Genomic DNA, 15,864 nt, shown 5'->3' on the forward strand with positions numbered 1-15,864 from the left:
TTGATAGGAAGGACTGAAGAGAATACCACCTGTACTCCCAACTCCTTCACCCATATTCCCAGAGCCCTGTAGTCACTTTTGATCCTCTCAGCATCACACCTTGCAGTATAATTGCTACCCACATGGATGAGTAACATGGTGTAGTAGTCAGAGGGCCAGATAATCCTCGACAGTGGCTCCCTAACATCTCAGATGCAATTCCCATTTGTGTGAAAAAGTTGCAGCTGAGGGTATTGGCCATGATATTCTTGTTCCCAGGCAGGTATGTCTATGTGATAGTTATGTTGTGGTGGATATACCAATTCCAAAGTTAGATCACCTCTGCACACAGTGAAGGGGATTTCGCATCACCTTGGCAGTTGATGTAAAACATAATAGTCATATTAGAATCATAGAACAATAGAACTGGAAGGAACCTTGAGAGGTCATTGAGTCCAGTCCCCTGCCTCAAAGCAGGACCAAGCACCATCCAGACTATCCCTGATATTGTCAGTGAGGATATGCACCAAAGAGCCTCGAATATGTGGAAAGAAGTTCTTGCACGTGTTGTGAACTGCTCAAAGTTTGAGCAGGTTGATTTGGACTCATCTTTGGACCACTTCCCTAGCACATATTGTTGTTTGAAGTGTGCACCCCAACCTAACAGTGAGGTGTCTGTAGTGATTTGTTTGGACAGTTGATCCTGGTGCAAGGGCACCTCTTTGCAGAGGTTCTGTGCCAGGGTCCACCACTGTAAGGAGATAAGGACTTTTGGAGGAGGTGAAACATGTCTATGGACGTGGAGGCTGGTTGGTGTATAAATTGAGGTGATCCAGTGTTGGAAACATTGAAAGAACACTTTAGCACATGGAACAACATAGGTGGCTGTGACAAGTTAGGATGGAGATGGTTGGGCTGGTGGTTATGATTGTGACCAGGCTTCTTATATTGTCTAAATGGTGATTGGGAAAGATAGGCACATGCTGTTGTGGAGTCTATGTAAGCTCCTATGAACTCTAGGGATGGTGCGGGTCATAGTGTGGACTTCTGGTTGTTGATAATGAAACCTAGAGACTAAAGGGAGGCCTTTGTGAATCTGATCATGTCCCTTGTGGTCTGTTGGGAGGGACCTTGTGTGACGGCGCGTTGGGGGTTCCCCATCTCCTGCACCCCGAAATGGCACAAACAGACTCCACCAGCCAGTGGAATTGAGGGTGGTTTATTGCTCCTCCAGCACAGCACAGCACAGATGTAATCTGGTTACAGGAACTGGGGCTAAGAGGCCTCAGTGCCCCCCCTTGAGATAGGGGAGTCCCAGCCCCCTCCCCAGCTCCTTATTCCCTGCCTTCCAGCCAGGAACTAACTAACCCTCTACCAGCCCTGCCCCCCAGCCAGGGCAGCATTCCACCTTCCTTTGTTCCTCTCCATGGGGGGTGTCTGGCCACTGGTTCAACAAGTTTGGCATTACCTTGGCCTAGTGAGGCTTTCCCTGCTGGGTCTTGCTCCAGACAGCAGGGGTCACCACAGCCCAGCAAGTACCCCCACTACGTCACACCTTGGATGAGGCAAACATCTAAATAAAGGAACATTGTAATACCATTTCTTCTGAGATGCACTGCTGCAACTGCCAGTGTCTTGGAGAAGACTCTGAGAGAAGGGGAGAGTCTGAATGGAAGGACTTTGTACTGAAAATGGTCTGATGCTACTGTGAGGCACAGAAAACGTCAGTGCATGGGATGCATCATGATGTGGAAATATGCATCTTGCAAGTCAAGGATTGCAAATCAGTCCTACCTGTCCAGTGCGGAAATGATGATGGCGAGTGTAACCATTTTGAAGTGTTGCTTGTGAAGGTATTTGTTTAATTGATGAAAGTCTGAGATAGGTCTCCCATCTCCTGTTCTCTTTTTGGTGAGAAAGTAGTTTGAGTAAAATCCTCTCCCTTCATTATTCAGGGACTCGTTCTATGGCTCCTCTATTGAGAAGGTGTTGAACTTCTTGGCAGAGCAATGTTTTGTGAGAGGGGTCCTTGAAGAGGGAGGGAGAGGGTGCGGAGATTGGGGAGACCGCTATAAAAGGGATAGAACATCCACGGATGATAATTTCTAGAACTCACCAATCTGTAGTGATTGCTGCCCATTGACTGTAAAAGGGATACAAGCAGTGGTAGAATGTGTTGAACTCACCTGGCACTGGAGTGGAGGGGAGGTTGGGCAGACCCTTGACCAAACTTTCAAACTGCTCTTTATAGACCTGAGTCACGGAAGAGTGGTTGTTTAGGGCTCTTCTGCACTGGTTTCGTGGCCAGAATGTAGGGATAAACATATCAATGTATTGAAAATGATTCCCCCAAATGGAAGTGACTCCCCATAGTTTGTTCCCCACAACTTAAAGTGTTTAGATTTATTATTAATTCTTCTTCTTATGATTATTATTTGTTAAGATTGTTAAATGTTTAGATTTATTATTATTATTGCCCCTTTAGAATATAATGTATTAGGTCATGTAACTTAGAACTGTTAAGAATATAATCCTATGTAGCCAGAAACAGCCCCCCTCTGTGCCCCAGGGCATGCTCAAGCTTGTGCAAGGGGCTGCTTGAAATTGACATTGCAGAGATACATTGTCATGGCACTAACTCTGCTATGGGAGCCAAGCCCTGTAATTGACTAAGGGCATTGTTACATAATTGACGCCCATTCTCTTTAAAACATTGTAACTTTACTCAGCACTCAGAGAATGTTTTAAGCAATACCACCCAGAAACTTTTGTAACTACAACTTTTATTATTATACAAAATACTGTATGGGAAACATTAATTAGGGAATGTATGTGACAGAGAGAGAGAGTGCTTGGACGATGAATGAATGGTTCTGAGAGGTGCCAGCCTGAGAATACAGCAACAAAGGGCTGAAGAAGGCGTCAGGTGCCAGTGCAACCAAAAGGTGTCAAGTGGAGAAAACCAAGTACTGGAGGTCCACCCGATGAGATCACTGACGAGCACCTGGCAGCCACCCTGGAGACATCAGCGTGATGCAGCAATTTCCATAGACTGGCATAGGAAGAAATTCCTATAAGAACTGGACTAAAAAAACTATGGAATCAGAGTCCAAGGTTCTGCTGCCAGCCTACCAGGAGCTTCAGATGCACATCTGATCAGCACTTCGCTCCCCACTACCATCACTTGTGTACAGAATACCTGGCCAGTATTCTGTCACAAGCAACTTCCAGGCTGGTAACTATAACAAATACACAGAACCTGAATGAATGGATGAATGAATGTTTATATGTATATGGGTTAAGTAGTTAAACAACGTTGTTTGCTTATATCTTTTCTTTATTTTTTTATTATTATCTTTACAATAAATGTGGCTTTTTGCCTTATCCCCCTCATAAGAGCCTGCTTGCTTCTATTTGGTATAACAAGAAGCAGTTTTGTTCAAATGGTCAATACTGCTGTTGTCTGCCAAAGGCTGTATCCCTGTGTCTCTGGTAGGGTGCGTAACACTTCCTTTGCTGTGGGGGAGTGTCTATCCGCAATGTATGTAAGGTGGTACATGAATCTTTCTAGAATGTAAGCCTTTGTCCATCCCTGAAGCAAACAATTTGGTCTTATCGAATGGTAGGTCCTCTACTTTGTCCTGGAGATCCTTAGGAACTCCTGCTGCTTGAAGCCAAGATGCACATCTCATTACTACTGGCGTTTCAGTAGCTCTTGGCGTGGTGTCTGCAGCGTTGAGGGCCATTTGTAGAGCTGTATGGGATATAGTATATCCCTCTTTAATTATGGCTTTAAGGATACATCTCCTGTCATCTGGGAGATGTTGTTTGAGCTTTGTTAGTTTCGCATAGTTGTTGAAACCAAGATTGGTAAGTAGGGCTGTGTAGTTCCTCCCAAACACATTCAAGTGTTTATGTTCTTTGTCTTGTGTATATGTTTTGTGTTGAAGATTTTTAAACCTTTGATTTGCAGCATCAACCATTAATTTTATAGAGGTCTATAAAATCATAAGTGGTGTGGAGAGGGTACATAAAGAAAAGTTCTTCATTAGTTCCCATAATAGGACACCAAATGAAATGAATGGGTAGCAGGCTTCAAACTAATAAAAGAAGTTCTTCTTCACAAAGCAAATGGTCAACCTGTGGAACTCCTTGCCACAGGAGGCTGTGAAGGCTAGAACTACAAGGCTACATTTACACTGGCATGATTTTCCGAAAATACTTTTAAAATTGCCAATGAAGCTGGGATTTGAATTTCCCACACTTCATTTGCATAATCAGGTTATGGTGAACTTTAGAAAAAGCACTATTCCGAAAGTAAAACCGCAGTCTAGGTGCAGTTCTTTCAAAAAGGGAAGGCTTTTTCAAAAGATTCTATAAAGCTGTCGAAAAGGGGACATAATCTAGACACAGCAGAGAGCATCCGTAATCATAACCCATGATTTGGACCATCTGCAACTTTTGTTCTGCAGAGTCTACACAGCACCCTAATATTGAAATAAGATACACCATTTGCGCTATGCAAATGGTGTATCTTATCTCGAATCTATTTTGAAATAGCTTATTTTGAAATTTGGCACCTCTATACAGCATCAAATTTTGAAATAACGCGCTATTTTGAGCCATGCAACGATGTTTACCAGGATGACGAAATAGCATGCCTGTTACTTCAAAAAATATTTTGAAATAAGGGTAGCTTGTGTAGACATAGGGTAGCTATTTGGGGATACTTCCAGTATCCTGAAATAGCTATGCAATGTAGACATACCGTAAGGGGAAATTATATCCAATCCCTTCTGACTATAGTGTTAGAATCCTGCTGGCATGATAGTCACTAGGATATAATCAAAGTAAAAGTGACACTTTTGTAGTCTGAAACTTCAGGAGCTGATGGTATATTTTTATTTGCCTTTTAATCCTTCTTTAGATGGCATGAGACAAAACACTAAAGAACTAAGCTAGAAGGAACAGTTGTCTCATACTGATCTGGAAATACTGTACATGGCAGATTATTTGCACCATCTGCTGCAAAAGTGTCAGTCAAGGAAAGCAGGGAAGATATTTAGGAATGTCCAGGTTGAGAAAACTCTTAAGAGGAGGATAAGAAACTCCAGTGGGAAAAGTTTACAGAAATGAGTAGTTCATCTGTCAAGAGGATTAAATCATATAGGGAGGAGGAACAGCTGGTGCAACAGCTGTTGTAAGTTTTGATGTTTAGTGGATATTCAGAATTTCCCTGCAGCCTGATAACACCCTTCCTTCACATGTTAACCTTGAGAAGTGTCTCATTTGTGATTCACAGCAACTTCTTAGAGTCTTTCATAGTACAAAAAGAGTAAAAGTTATATGCATAAAATGTGTACAAAAGAAACATAAAAAAATACAACAGCCCAAATACACAATCTTTGGCCAAAGCAAATATTTTTGTTGAGTGTAGCTACCTTCAAGAAGTTTCATACAGGAAGCAACAAGGCTCAGCGCTCCCAACACATGCACAAATTTGAAAAGATTTAACTTTTACTATTTAGGCATAAACTGCAGTGATGCTTTCAATTTTGGACACCTTATATTTTAAAAAAGACACTGACAAATTGGAAACAGTTCAAAAAAGAGCAATACAATTATAAAAGTTTATAGGGTTCCTTCTAACATTTCTATCCTTGGCTGGGTTGAATTTTCTTTTGGGTGAGTTGAAATTTCTTATGTGCAACAGCAATATTGAGGTAGAATGTGTATGTTCACCACCAATACAAACAAAACACATACACACATAGTGGCTGTGTCTACACTGGCACTCTTTTCCATAAAAGGGATGCTAATGAGACACTTCGGAATTGCAAATTCCGCAGGGGATTTAAATATCCCCCGCGGCATTTGAATGAACATGGCTGCCACTTTTTTCCAGCTTGGGGTTTTGCCGGAGAAAAGCGCCAGTCTAGACGGGATCTTGTGAAAAATAAACCCTTGAAAGTAGGAATAAGGGATCTTCCGGAAAAGGGCTTATTTTCCACAATATCCCGTCTAGACTGGCACTTTTCTCCGGCAAAACCCCGAGCCGGAAAAAAGCAGCAGCCATGTTCATGCAAATGCCGCGGGGGATATTTAAATCCCGCACGGAATTTGCAATTCTGAAGTGTCTCATTAGCATCCCTTTACGGAAAAGGGTGCCAGTGTAGACACAGCCAATATATATATATATATATATATATATATATATATATATATATATATATATATATATATATATATATATATATATTAAGCAGTCCATATGTGTGGAAGAAATATATTAAAACAAGACAACTGTGTCTAGTTGCTGTGTGGTAACATGGTAACATATACACAGCAGCACTAAAGTCGAATTAAGCTACACAATTTCAGCTATGTCAATTGTGTAGCTTAAGTCAAAATAGCTTAATCTGGCTTTTAGCGCTATCTACACAGCAGGAATTTGAAGGAAGAACACTCTTCAACTTCCCTTACTTCTCAGAAAGTAAGGGGTACCATGAGTTGGCATAAAAAGTCCTCCAGCTGGACATTATTTTGAAATAAAGGCTTGTAGTGTAGACATGCACTATTTTATGTCAGGATAATGTCAGTTATTCCAAAAGAATGCTGCTGTGTAAATCTACTTTTTGGGTGCATCTACACAGCACCCTAAACTCGAAATAAGATATGCAATTTGTATGCCTTTATGCAATACAATTTACCATGTATTAATTAGTAACACAGGATTTTAAGAAATCATTAAGTTTGGAGTTTTAGATATCTGCAACATTCCAAAAAACTTCTGTTGAAAAAAATCTTTTTCTTTCTTATCTTAAGCCATTAACACCTATGCAAATTTTGTTTGAAATGCAATCATGCAAATATTCTCCTAGCACAACCCTCCATGCAGCTTGCTTTCCCCTCTCTATCCAGCCTAACAGAGAGGACTACAACAAGTCAGGAGGACAAACCAAACAAGCTGCCCCATCTAACTGCACAGATGCCAGCACCTACCTACCCCATGCAGCCAGCTCCCTTCCCAGGCCAGGAGGGTTGAAGAGGCTGCGAGGTTTCTGCCTTTGCCACTTTGTGTCTCTCTCTTTCCTCTGGCAGATGGGATTCTCCAAACTCCCCTCCCCTCTGACTTTCCCCAAGCCAATAATGAATTACTCATTCACTCCTCCCAATCACTTATTGCCCTTTTATCTTTGCTCCTTAGCTTGCCTGCTTTTCTGCTCTGAGAGCTCCTCAGTTCAGCATGCAGCAGCATTTACCTGCTGTTTACATATGCCCAACCCCCACAGGTCAGCTGAGCTCTCTGCCTGCACAGAGAGCTTTGAACTTCTGAGTGGGGCTCAGAAAATAGCTGTGCAGCTGTGCAGCAAAACAGCTTAGAGGAAACTTTGAACTGGACCTAGAGTACATGTAAAGGCTAACAGAGACTTGATCATCTGGATATAAGAAGAGACATAACACAACTGTCTATCAGAACACAAAGAAGGTTTATATTAAAATGATAGGCTCCAGTTATTATGATTGGCCCAAACAAAATTAACAGGTTAAAACAGTAGCAGAAAAAATTAACTCCCATACTCATTTTAAATATTTATAAGAAAAGCTATGCATATGAGTACGTGACATTGCCACTGGTAGAAATATACTGCCACTTAATTCAATATTTGTTTAACTTGAGCATCTCATTTGATCAATACATTTGGAATTAAATTATCAATAAAAGTGAATAATTGCCTTCTTTTATTATACTTAAATATGATTATTTTATTCAGGCTTTAGTAAGAAAATGCCATATTCTGAAGATAATCTATTAGTTTATAAACGATTATTACAACTAATGTGTTGTTCAGAAGTTGCTACTGTAGTGATATGCACTGGTACATGACATGCAAGCAATGAGACACACCCTAGGGACAAATGGAGGGAGACCGCAAAGAGAAAAGATGTTCAAAGAAATGAAGGCAGTATACGTTTACATCTAAGTTAAAGTATTTCAGGAATAAGGACAATGATGCTGTTAAAATGCTGGCAGATGAATTAGGAGCCAATATTTGAGACTCCTCCCATCCCAAATGTTTTCACATCTCTTTTTATTTTTTTCCTCAATTTGAGAAATTTTAATTCCACATTTTGAACCTAGTGTATATTTGGTATCACAGCCTCCAACATGATTCAAATGGCACACATTATGTGCAGACAGCCTTTTCTCCCCTCTGATTACAAAGTTCATCTCTGAGAAGGAGAACCATACAGCCAAAATCAAAGGCCTGATGTCTGACCATCGCTTACCTTTGTAAGTGTAAATCAATATTCTGCGGTTTCTGTAAAATTAAAACAATAAAAAATTCTTACCCAGTTTTCAAGCTGACCAAGGCATCCTCAACACCTTTCTGATTATACTTTGTCATATAGAGATGCATATCTGGGTAGTTGTTTCTGATGTTTCTCTCTGTGCTCCCATTTGGAACTGTTCCAAATCGAAAGGGGGGTGAATAATCATATGGTCTTTGAAACTAGAGAGAAGCAAAGAAGCAGTCAAAAAAGACATGTAAATGCATGGCCTAGGTGAGACAACTCTATCAGATGTATTTCCCATTAAATAATTTGCATAGAAGGCCTGAGCTTTGTCAAGCTAAAAGTTCCATATATCCTGCTTCAAGGACAACTTGTGTTTCTGCCATGCTGGACTGACACCTTTTACAAAAGCTCCTCTTGTGTAGCTGTATGAATGTGCTCATGTCCAAAGTAACGTCATCACATTTACTCTACTATAGCTCTCTCACAATCTCTAGGGAATCTTCTTATGGCAGCTTAGTTGTCCACAGGAGGCATTATTAATTCTTTGATTAATAGTGAATTAATGCTCACAAATCAGACATCAGACATCTTCACAAGGAAAAACCAGTTGCTTTTCATTTCAGCCTACCTGGACATAATCTTAACGTCCTTACTACATGCATGTTACTTCAAAGAGACTTTAACACCAGATTACAGAGGGAAACTTCAGAACTTTCTTTCATGCTTAAATTTGACACTTTAAAAATGGGCCAAAGATGCTAATTACCTTAACCATTACAAAGATAGCTTCCCCACTTATCACCCCTGATTAGCTATTCATTGACTCATAAATGACTATTCCCTCTTTCCCTCTCCCTCACCCCACCTTCTCTATTAAATCTGATTTGTCAGTTTAATAATGTGCTCACTTTTTTCATGGTATATATGGTCATGCCAATTCTCTTCCAGAATATGATCTGAGGAAGTGGGTCTGGCTCACGAAAGCTCATCACCTATTAAACTATCTTGCTAGTCTTTAAAGTGCTACATGGTTTTCCCTTTTGTTCTTGAAAGATCAGACTAACACGGCTACCTCTCTATTATTACTCCGACTCCTGTAATCATCATTGTGAGAGGAAGAGTGTTCTATTTTGAAATAAGTGCTGTGTACACGTTCCTAATTTTGAAATAAGCTATTATGAAATAAGCTACGCAATTGATGTACTTCAATTTGCATAGCTTATTTTGAGTTAAGCCCTGCTGTGTAGATGCACCCTGACAGTTCTGGCTGGGATAATGCACACATAAGCCCAGCCCCAACTTATGACTTAAAACTGACAAGCTATGGAGCTAGGAAAGTCAGCATGGACAGGCACCATACTAGGAACACCTCAGTATTTCCCTTTGGGCTTATGGGTTTCAGACTGAGTAAACATTTGGATATCATTGTAAGAGAGCATTACCAGAAGTGAAGGTTAATTAAAATATTTTGCTAAAGTTTCCCCTAAAGTAACTTGACTAATGAGGAGCTTCAATTTAATATGACTAACAACAATTAATAGTGGGAAAGACATTATCTATGATCCTCACTCCACAGTTTCAGTGGTAAAATGCTCTTTCTATTATTACTGTAAAGGTTAGAGTCCCAATCCATCTACTGTATGGTATGAAAGTCAGCCAATATTCATTTATACAGCAGTTGCTTCCTTTGGACCACAAAGATAGTGCTTGCCTTTGTAAATTTTGCTCTTGCTAAAACAAGAATTTCCAGCTTCCAATGCCCACTGTGAGACAGATTTGTATAGGCTTGCCTATAAACTATTTGCAATAGGGACATTTTCACTTCCATCAAACCTTGGTTTTAGGCTCAAAATGGTTTCTTTATGCAATATATTTTCATGGGATGACACTGCAATTAAATATTTCATTTTAACAAAGCCTATGACCTAGAATTAAACTTTACTTTTATTTAATTTTGCTCCAATACACTTCTTCCTGTATATCTCTGTTTGCACATTCACACTCCTTTCCCATTTAAAGGATTATTTCCCTACCTTATCTGTGTCAGTTGATTTAGGTTTACCCTAAAATCAGACATTTACGCTTTAGCTCATACTTCTTGCGACTTATTTCTTGCTCTCTCCTTTCTGAATTTTGTAAGCAGAGTAAGCTAGATTATGTTCCCTGACATATACCCACAACTTCCAATTATGCCAGTGGGAGTCAAATTCTGAGAAAAGAATTAGGTCCAGGTATTTGTTTCACTTTACAATTAATATCTTAGAATTAATACGACTAATTTGTTAAGTACTAAGTCTTGCTTCTAGTTACTTCAAAGGCTGTTTTAATTTTGTGGGCAAAAATCATCAGATTTTCAAAATTCCAACCAAAGTTTTTGCAAAAAAATTAATTTTTGCTGTTATTGAAATAATTGACATTTTCAATATTCTGTTGAATATGGAAAGTTCTGTTCATATTACTAATGTATAAAAGCAGAATTGGAAAAAAAGTGAAAACCATTCCATGATGAGTACAGCTAGTTCGGATTAGGAAGCCTAATCCGAACTAGCTGCTCCGTGCCGCGTGTAGCCGCATGGCATGGGGTTCGAACTGCTGGCATTTAAAAATGGCGCCGGCCGGCTTCATGCAAATGAAGCCCGGGAAATTCAAATCCCGGGCTTCATTTGCAAGTGAGGTATGCCTACATTACCCTCCTAGTTCGAATTAGGAGGGTAGTGTAGACATACCCTCAGTCCTTTATTCTCATGCTGAGGTGTCTGTTGAGAAAAGCCGCTTCGCATCTCCCTGGTCTGCTGGGGGGTGGGGGTGGGGCGCACGCTAGCTTCGCGTCTCCCTGGTTTTCTGGGGGGAAGCAGCTAGTGTGGGGTTGCCTCACCCCATTTGTAAGTAGGGATCCGATGTAAGTCGGATCTATGTAACCCGGGGACTGCCTGTACTGCAAATATTTCCCCTAGCTCTAAGTAGAAATTTGAAAATCTTGATACATTAATAATAACTATTCTATAGGCTGGAGGGAGCCTACAGAACCACAAGTCCATAAAACATGGTTTTGAGGAAGTAGCAAAAAGTCCTACATCTAGCAAGCCTTGTTTTTAGACTCAAATTTTCACATATTTTCAATCATTTTGAAGCAACCTGAGGAGAATTAAAACATATGACAACTGTCAGGAAGCTGTTTTCTTTTTAGACCTTTTGTGAAGTATTTTCAGTTCATTTTAGTAATAAAATATTGAAATTAAAGGCAGAAAAAATTAATTTTGATCATAATAGGAATTTTCATATTATTCAAAAGGCTATCAGTCCCCATATTATGCCTGCTACTAGCACTGCAGCATATATAGCAACCAAAAATTCTTATCCACTGATCTAGGATCTCCCATACACATATATCAGCTGAGAGAACAGTCTTAGTCTCATTTTTATAATTTGTTTTTGTTTCTATGCCTTTCTACTCCAGATGATTTCTTCCAAGTGACTGATATCAGGTTATTATTCACAAGTAACTTGATCCTTCATGAATATATCCACATTTGAACTCTCTTCCTTTCCAAACAACACTATGGTTCCTGATATGCTGCCATCAATCTATTTCTTACAGTTACAGCATGAAGTGGAATTAAAAAAAATTATAGTCAGAGTTATCAAAAATACAGATAGAAGCTTCTACCTGACAATTCTGATGACTCTTTTGGAATGTCTGTTTCTGCTGGGAACATGCCTCCTATCCCAGATAGACAAACATATTATCTTGTGTCAAGCTAGCATACTAAAAATAGTTGTAACCATGTAGCTAAAATGTAGCTTTTTGCAAAGTAATATGCTTCAGTGTACTCTGGCAGCTACACTTCCTGAAAGCAAAAAGGATCTTTGCCTTATGCGGCATATTGCCTTTTCTCCCATAAAAATCCCAGGTGCTTCTTATAAGTGTAGCATAGTCGTATAGTCACCTGGTCGTATGGCTGGTCACCTGAGCATAGGTGGGCTGGAACCTAGGCAAGTAGTCTGTGCTACTACTTATGCCACAACATTCACATCACTGTTTTTAGCACACTCACTCAGGCAGAGCTGGTGCATATTTATCTACCCAGGCTGTCTATGTAGACATTTGGGCCATGTCTACATTGGCACCCTTTTCCGGAAAAGGGATGCTAATGAGACCAGTCGGAATTGCAAATGCCGCGGGGGATTTAAATATCCCCTGCGGCATTTGCATAAACATGGTTGACGCTTTTTTCTGGCTCAGGATTTTGCCGGAGAAAAGCGCCAGTCTAGATGGGATCTTGCGGAAAATAAACCCTTTTCCGGAAGATCCCTTATTTCTACTTGAAAGTAGGTGCTTTTCTCCAGCAAAACCCCGAGCCGGAAAAAAGCAGCAGCCATGTTCATGCAAATGCCGCGGGGGATATTTAAATCCCCCGCGGCATTTGCAATTCCAAAGTGTCTCATTAGCATCCCTTTTCCGGAAAAGGGTGCCAATGTAGACACAGCCATCCTGTGTTGCTCTAATAGCAAATGGGAAGGGTAGGAGGGGGAGAGAGGACAAGGCAAAACTTCTGTTCCAACTAGCCATTTAGCCAGGATGCATGTCGACTTAAGTCTGCTGTACTCTAGCAAGGATGCAGTGAACCATATTTCAGTAAACAACTGCTCAAACACACACACTATATTAGTCAACACAAAAAACTATGGTAAAAAACTTCATGGATGCAAAGTCAAGTAGTCCAATGTTAGGAAATACGAGAACTAAGGCTGGCTGTGAAAAAAAATCCAACAGATGCAGACATTCAATACATAAAATTTCAGCTTGAATAGTTAAAGTTTGGTAAAGTTAAAAGCAACGAAAATGATCTTATAATGGTGAGTGCAGGGCAACCTTAATAACAGGTGCAGTTGGAAGTCCTTAGGTTTGAAAGGATTTGATTTTTATCAGTTAATATCAGTAAATCTTGATTTCACTGTACTCACAAACCAATGACAAAAATAGTTCCATTGATAATAATCAAAATTTACAGATAGAGTTAAAATCCAATGATTTAGATTTTTTTAATTAGGGTGGTTACAAATATACTTTGTATATTTTGATAAATGATATTAATTTGTATTTTAATGGTTTACACAGCTTTAGCTTGTTTGAATTTTAATGTCTATCACCATTACATAATTATAAGTGATGCTGTTCCAGACATAAGGATTTCTAGGAAGAGATGGGATCCACCTAACAAAGAGAGGGAAGAGCGCCTCGTGGACAGGCTTGCAAACGTAGTGAGGAGGCTTTAAACTAGGTTCCTCAGAGGCCAGTGATCTAAGTCCTGATTAGGTTAGTGGGGAAGTAGGATACAAGGAAGAAGGTGCAACGGAGGAGGATCCCTGATTCATATAGAGAATGTAGGGCAATCAGCTAGTTATCCAAGGTGTCTGTACAAGAATGCAAGAAGACTGGGAAGAATTAGAAGAACCAGGAAGAATTAGAAGTCCTGGTGCAGTCAAGGAGTTATGACTGTTTGTTTGGAATAATGGAGACTTGGTGGGATGACTCACATGCTTGGAGCACTGTCATAGAAGGGTATAAACTGTTCAGGAAGGACAGGCAGGGGAGAAAAGATGGAAGAGTTGCGCTGTAAGTAAGAGAGTAGTATGATATAGAGGAAGAAAAGCGTAGAGCTCCAGAATATAGAAGAAGAAAAGCCTGTTGAGTGTTTTTGGGCTAAGCTTAGTCGCAGAAGCAACAGAGGTGATGTTGTGGTTGATGTTTGCTATAGACCACAAGATCATACGGAAGAGGTAGAAGAGGCTTTCTTTAGACAACCAGGCCCTGGTTCTCATGGGGGACTTTAATCACCGTGACATCTGTTGCAAGACCAATACAGCAGTACACAGACAATCCAGAAAGTTTTTGGAGAATGTTGGGAATAACTTCCTGGTACAAGTGCTGAAGGAACTGACCAGGGGCCATGCGCAACTTGACCTGCTGCTCACAAACAAGGAGAAATTAGTAGGGGAAATAGATTTGGGTGGCAACGTAGGAAGCAGTGATCATGAGATGGTCGATTTCAGAATCCTGACAAAAGGAAGAAAGGAGAGCAAAATACATACCCTGCTCTCGAGAAAAGCAGACTCTGACTCCCTCAGAGAACTGATGGGCAGGATCCCCTGGGATGCTAACAAGAAGAAGAAAGGAGTCCAAATTGCAAGGGACGTGGAGGGTAACATGAAAGGTTTCTACAGGGTTGTTAGCAATAAAAGGATGGTCAGGGATGCTGTGGCTATATTGTTGGGCTCAATGGATAGTGATCCAAGGATTTATGTCCAGCTGGTGGTTGGTTACAAGTAGGGTGTCCCAAAGATAGGTTCTAAGGCCGGTTTTGTTTGACATCTTTATTAATGACCTTGATGAGGTGATGGATTGCACCCTCCATACGTTTGTGAATGACTTTAAGGTAGGGGGAGAGGAAGCTACATTGGAGGTTAGGGATAGGGTCTAGAGTGACCAAGACAAATTGGAGGATTGGGCCAAAAGAAATTTGATGAGGTTCAACAAGGACAAGTGCAGAGTCCTGCACTTGGGATGGAAGAATCCCAAGCACTGTTACAGGCTGGGTACTGAATGGCTAAGTACCAGTTTAGCAGAAAAGGACCTGGGGATTACAGTGGAGAGATGCTGGATATGAGTCAACAGTGTGTCCCTGTAGCCAAGAAGGTGAATGGAATATTAGGGTGCATTAGGAGGAGCATTGCCAGCAGATCTAGAGAAGTGATTAATTTACTTTACTTGGCACTGGTAAAGCCACATCTCAAGTGAGTCACAGAAGTGAGACGCAAAAAAATAAAACAAAACAAACAAAAAATTCCTCACTGATGTGTCCCCTGAAGTGTGTTTTGCCCATGAAAGCTCATACCATCTACATGGTTTGTTAGTCTTTAAGGGTATGTCTACACTACAGAGTTAGTTTGAACTAACTTAGTTCGAATTAGTTAATTCGAACTAAGCTAATTCGAACTAACGCATCTAGAACTAAAAACTAGTTCGAATTAGAGTTTTGCTAATTCGAACTAGCATGTCCACATTGAGTGGACCCTGAACAGGGCTTAAGGATGGCCGGAAGCAGTGCCGGCAGGACATCAGAGGAGGACTTAGAGCGTGGAGATGCTGTCTCAGGCTAGCCAAGGGCTGCACTTAAAGGGACCCGACCCCCACCCCGGACAGACAGTTCTCAGGGGTGCCCCACTTGAAAACCAGTCCTGGCTTGGAGTGCCCGGAGTGCCCACACTGGGCACATCACAGCACTCGGCCATCAGCCCGGCTGCACTTGCCGCAGGCTGCCATCTGGGGAGAGGGGGCAATTGGGGGGCTGCAGGAGAGCTTCCACCCCCAGAAGCCTGCAGAGCCAGCCCAGTCCTCCCCATTGGGGGCTCGTACCCCATTCCTCCCTCACCTCCTTCCACTTACCCTTCCCTAGCCCCCCTTCCTGATGTACAAAATAAAGATAACATTTCTTCCAACATTGACTCTGTCTTTATTGAACAAAACTGGGGGAGACTGGGAAAAGGAGGTGGGAGAGGGGAAGAGAAAGGCTGGGAGAGGGG

At 41.0% G+C, this 15,864-nt stretch overlaps 1 protein-coding gene across 1 annotated transcript in view; it reads right to left on the minus strand.

Moving 5' to 3' along the window:
- GRIN2A (glutamate ionotropic receptor NMDA type subunit 2A) overlaps positions 1 to 15,864 on the minus strand; it is a 511,029-nt gene that overhangs the window by 95,803 nt on the left and 399,362 nt on the right. The window contains exon 9 of the mRNA XM_075899286.2: positions 8,335 to 8,495. Within this exon, the coding sequence (XP_075755401.2) occupies positions 8,335 to 8,495 (161 nt within the window). The remainder of the gene's footprint in view (positions 1 to 8,334; positions 8,496 to 15,864) is intronic.

This window comes from Pelodiscus sinensis, chromosome 15, assembly GCF_052426305.1.
Source record: "Pelodiscus sinensis isolate ZL-2025 chromosome 15, ASM5242630v1, whole genome shotgun sequence".
NCBI classification, from domain to species: Eukaryota; Metazoa; Chordata; order Testudines; family Trionychidae; genus Pelodiscus; species Pelodiscus sinensis.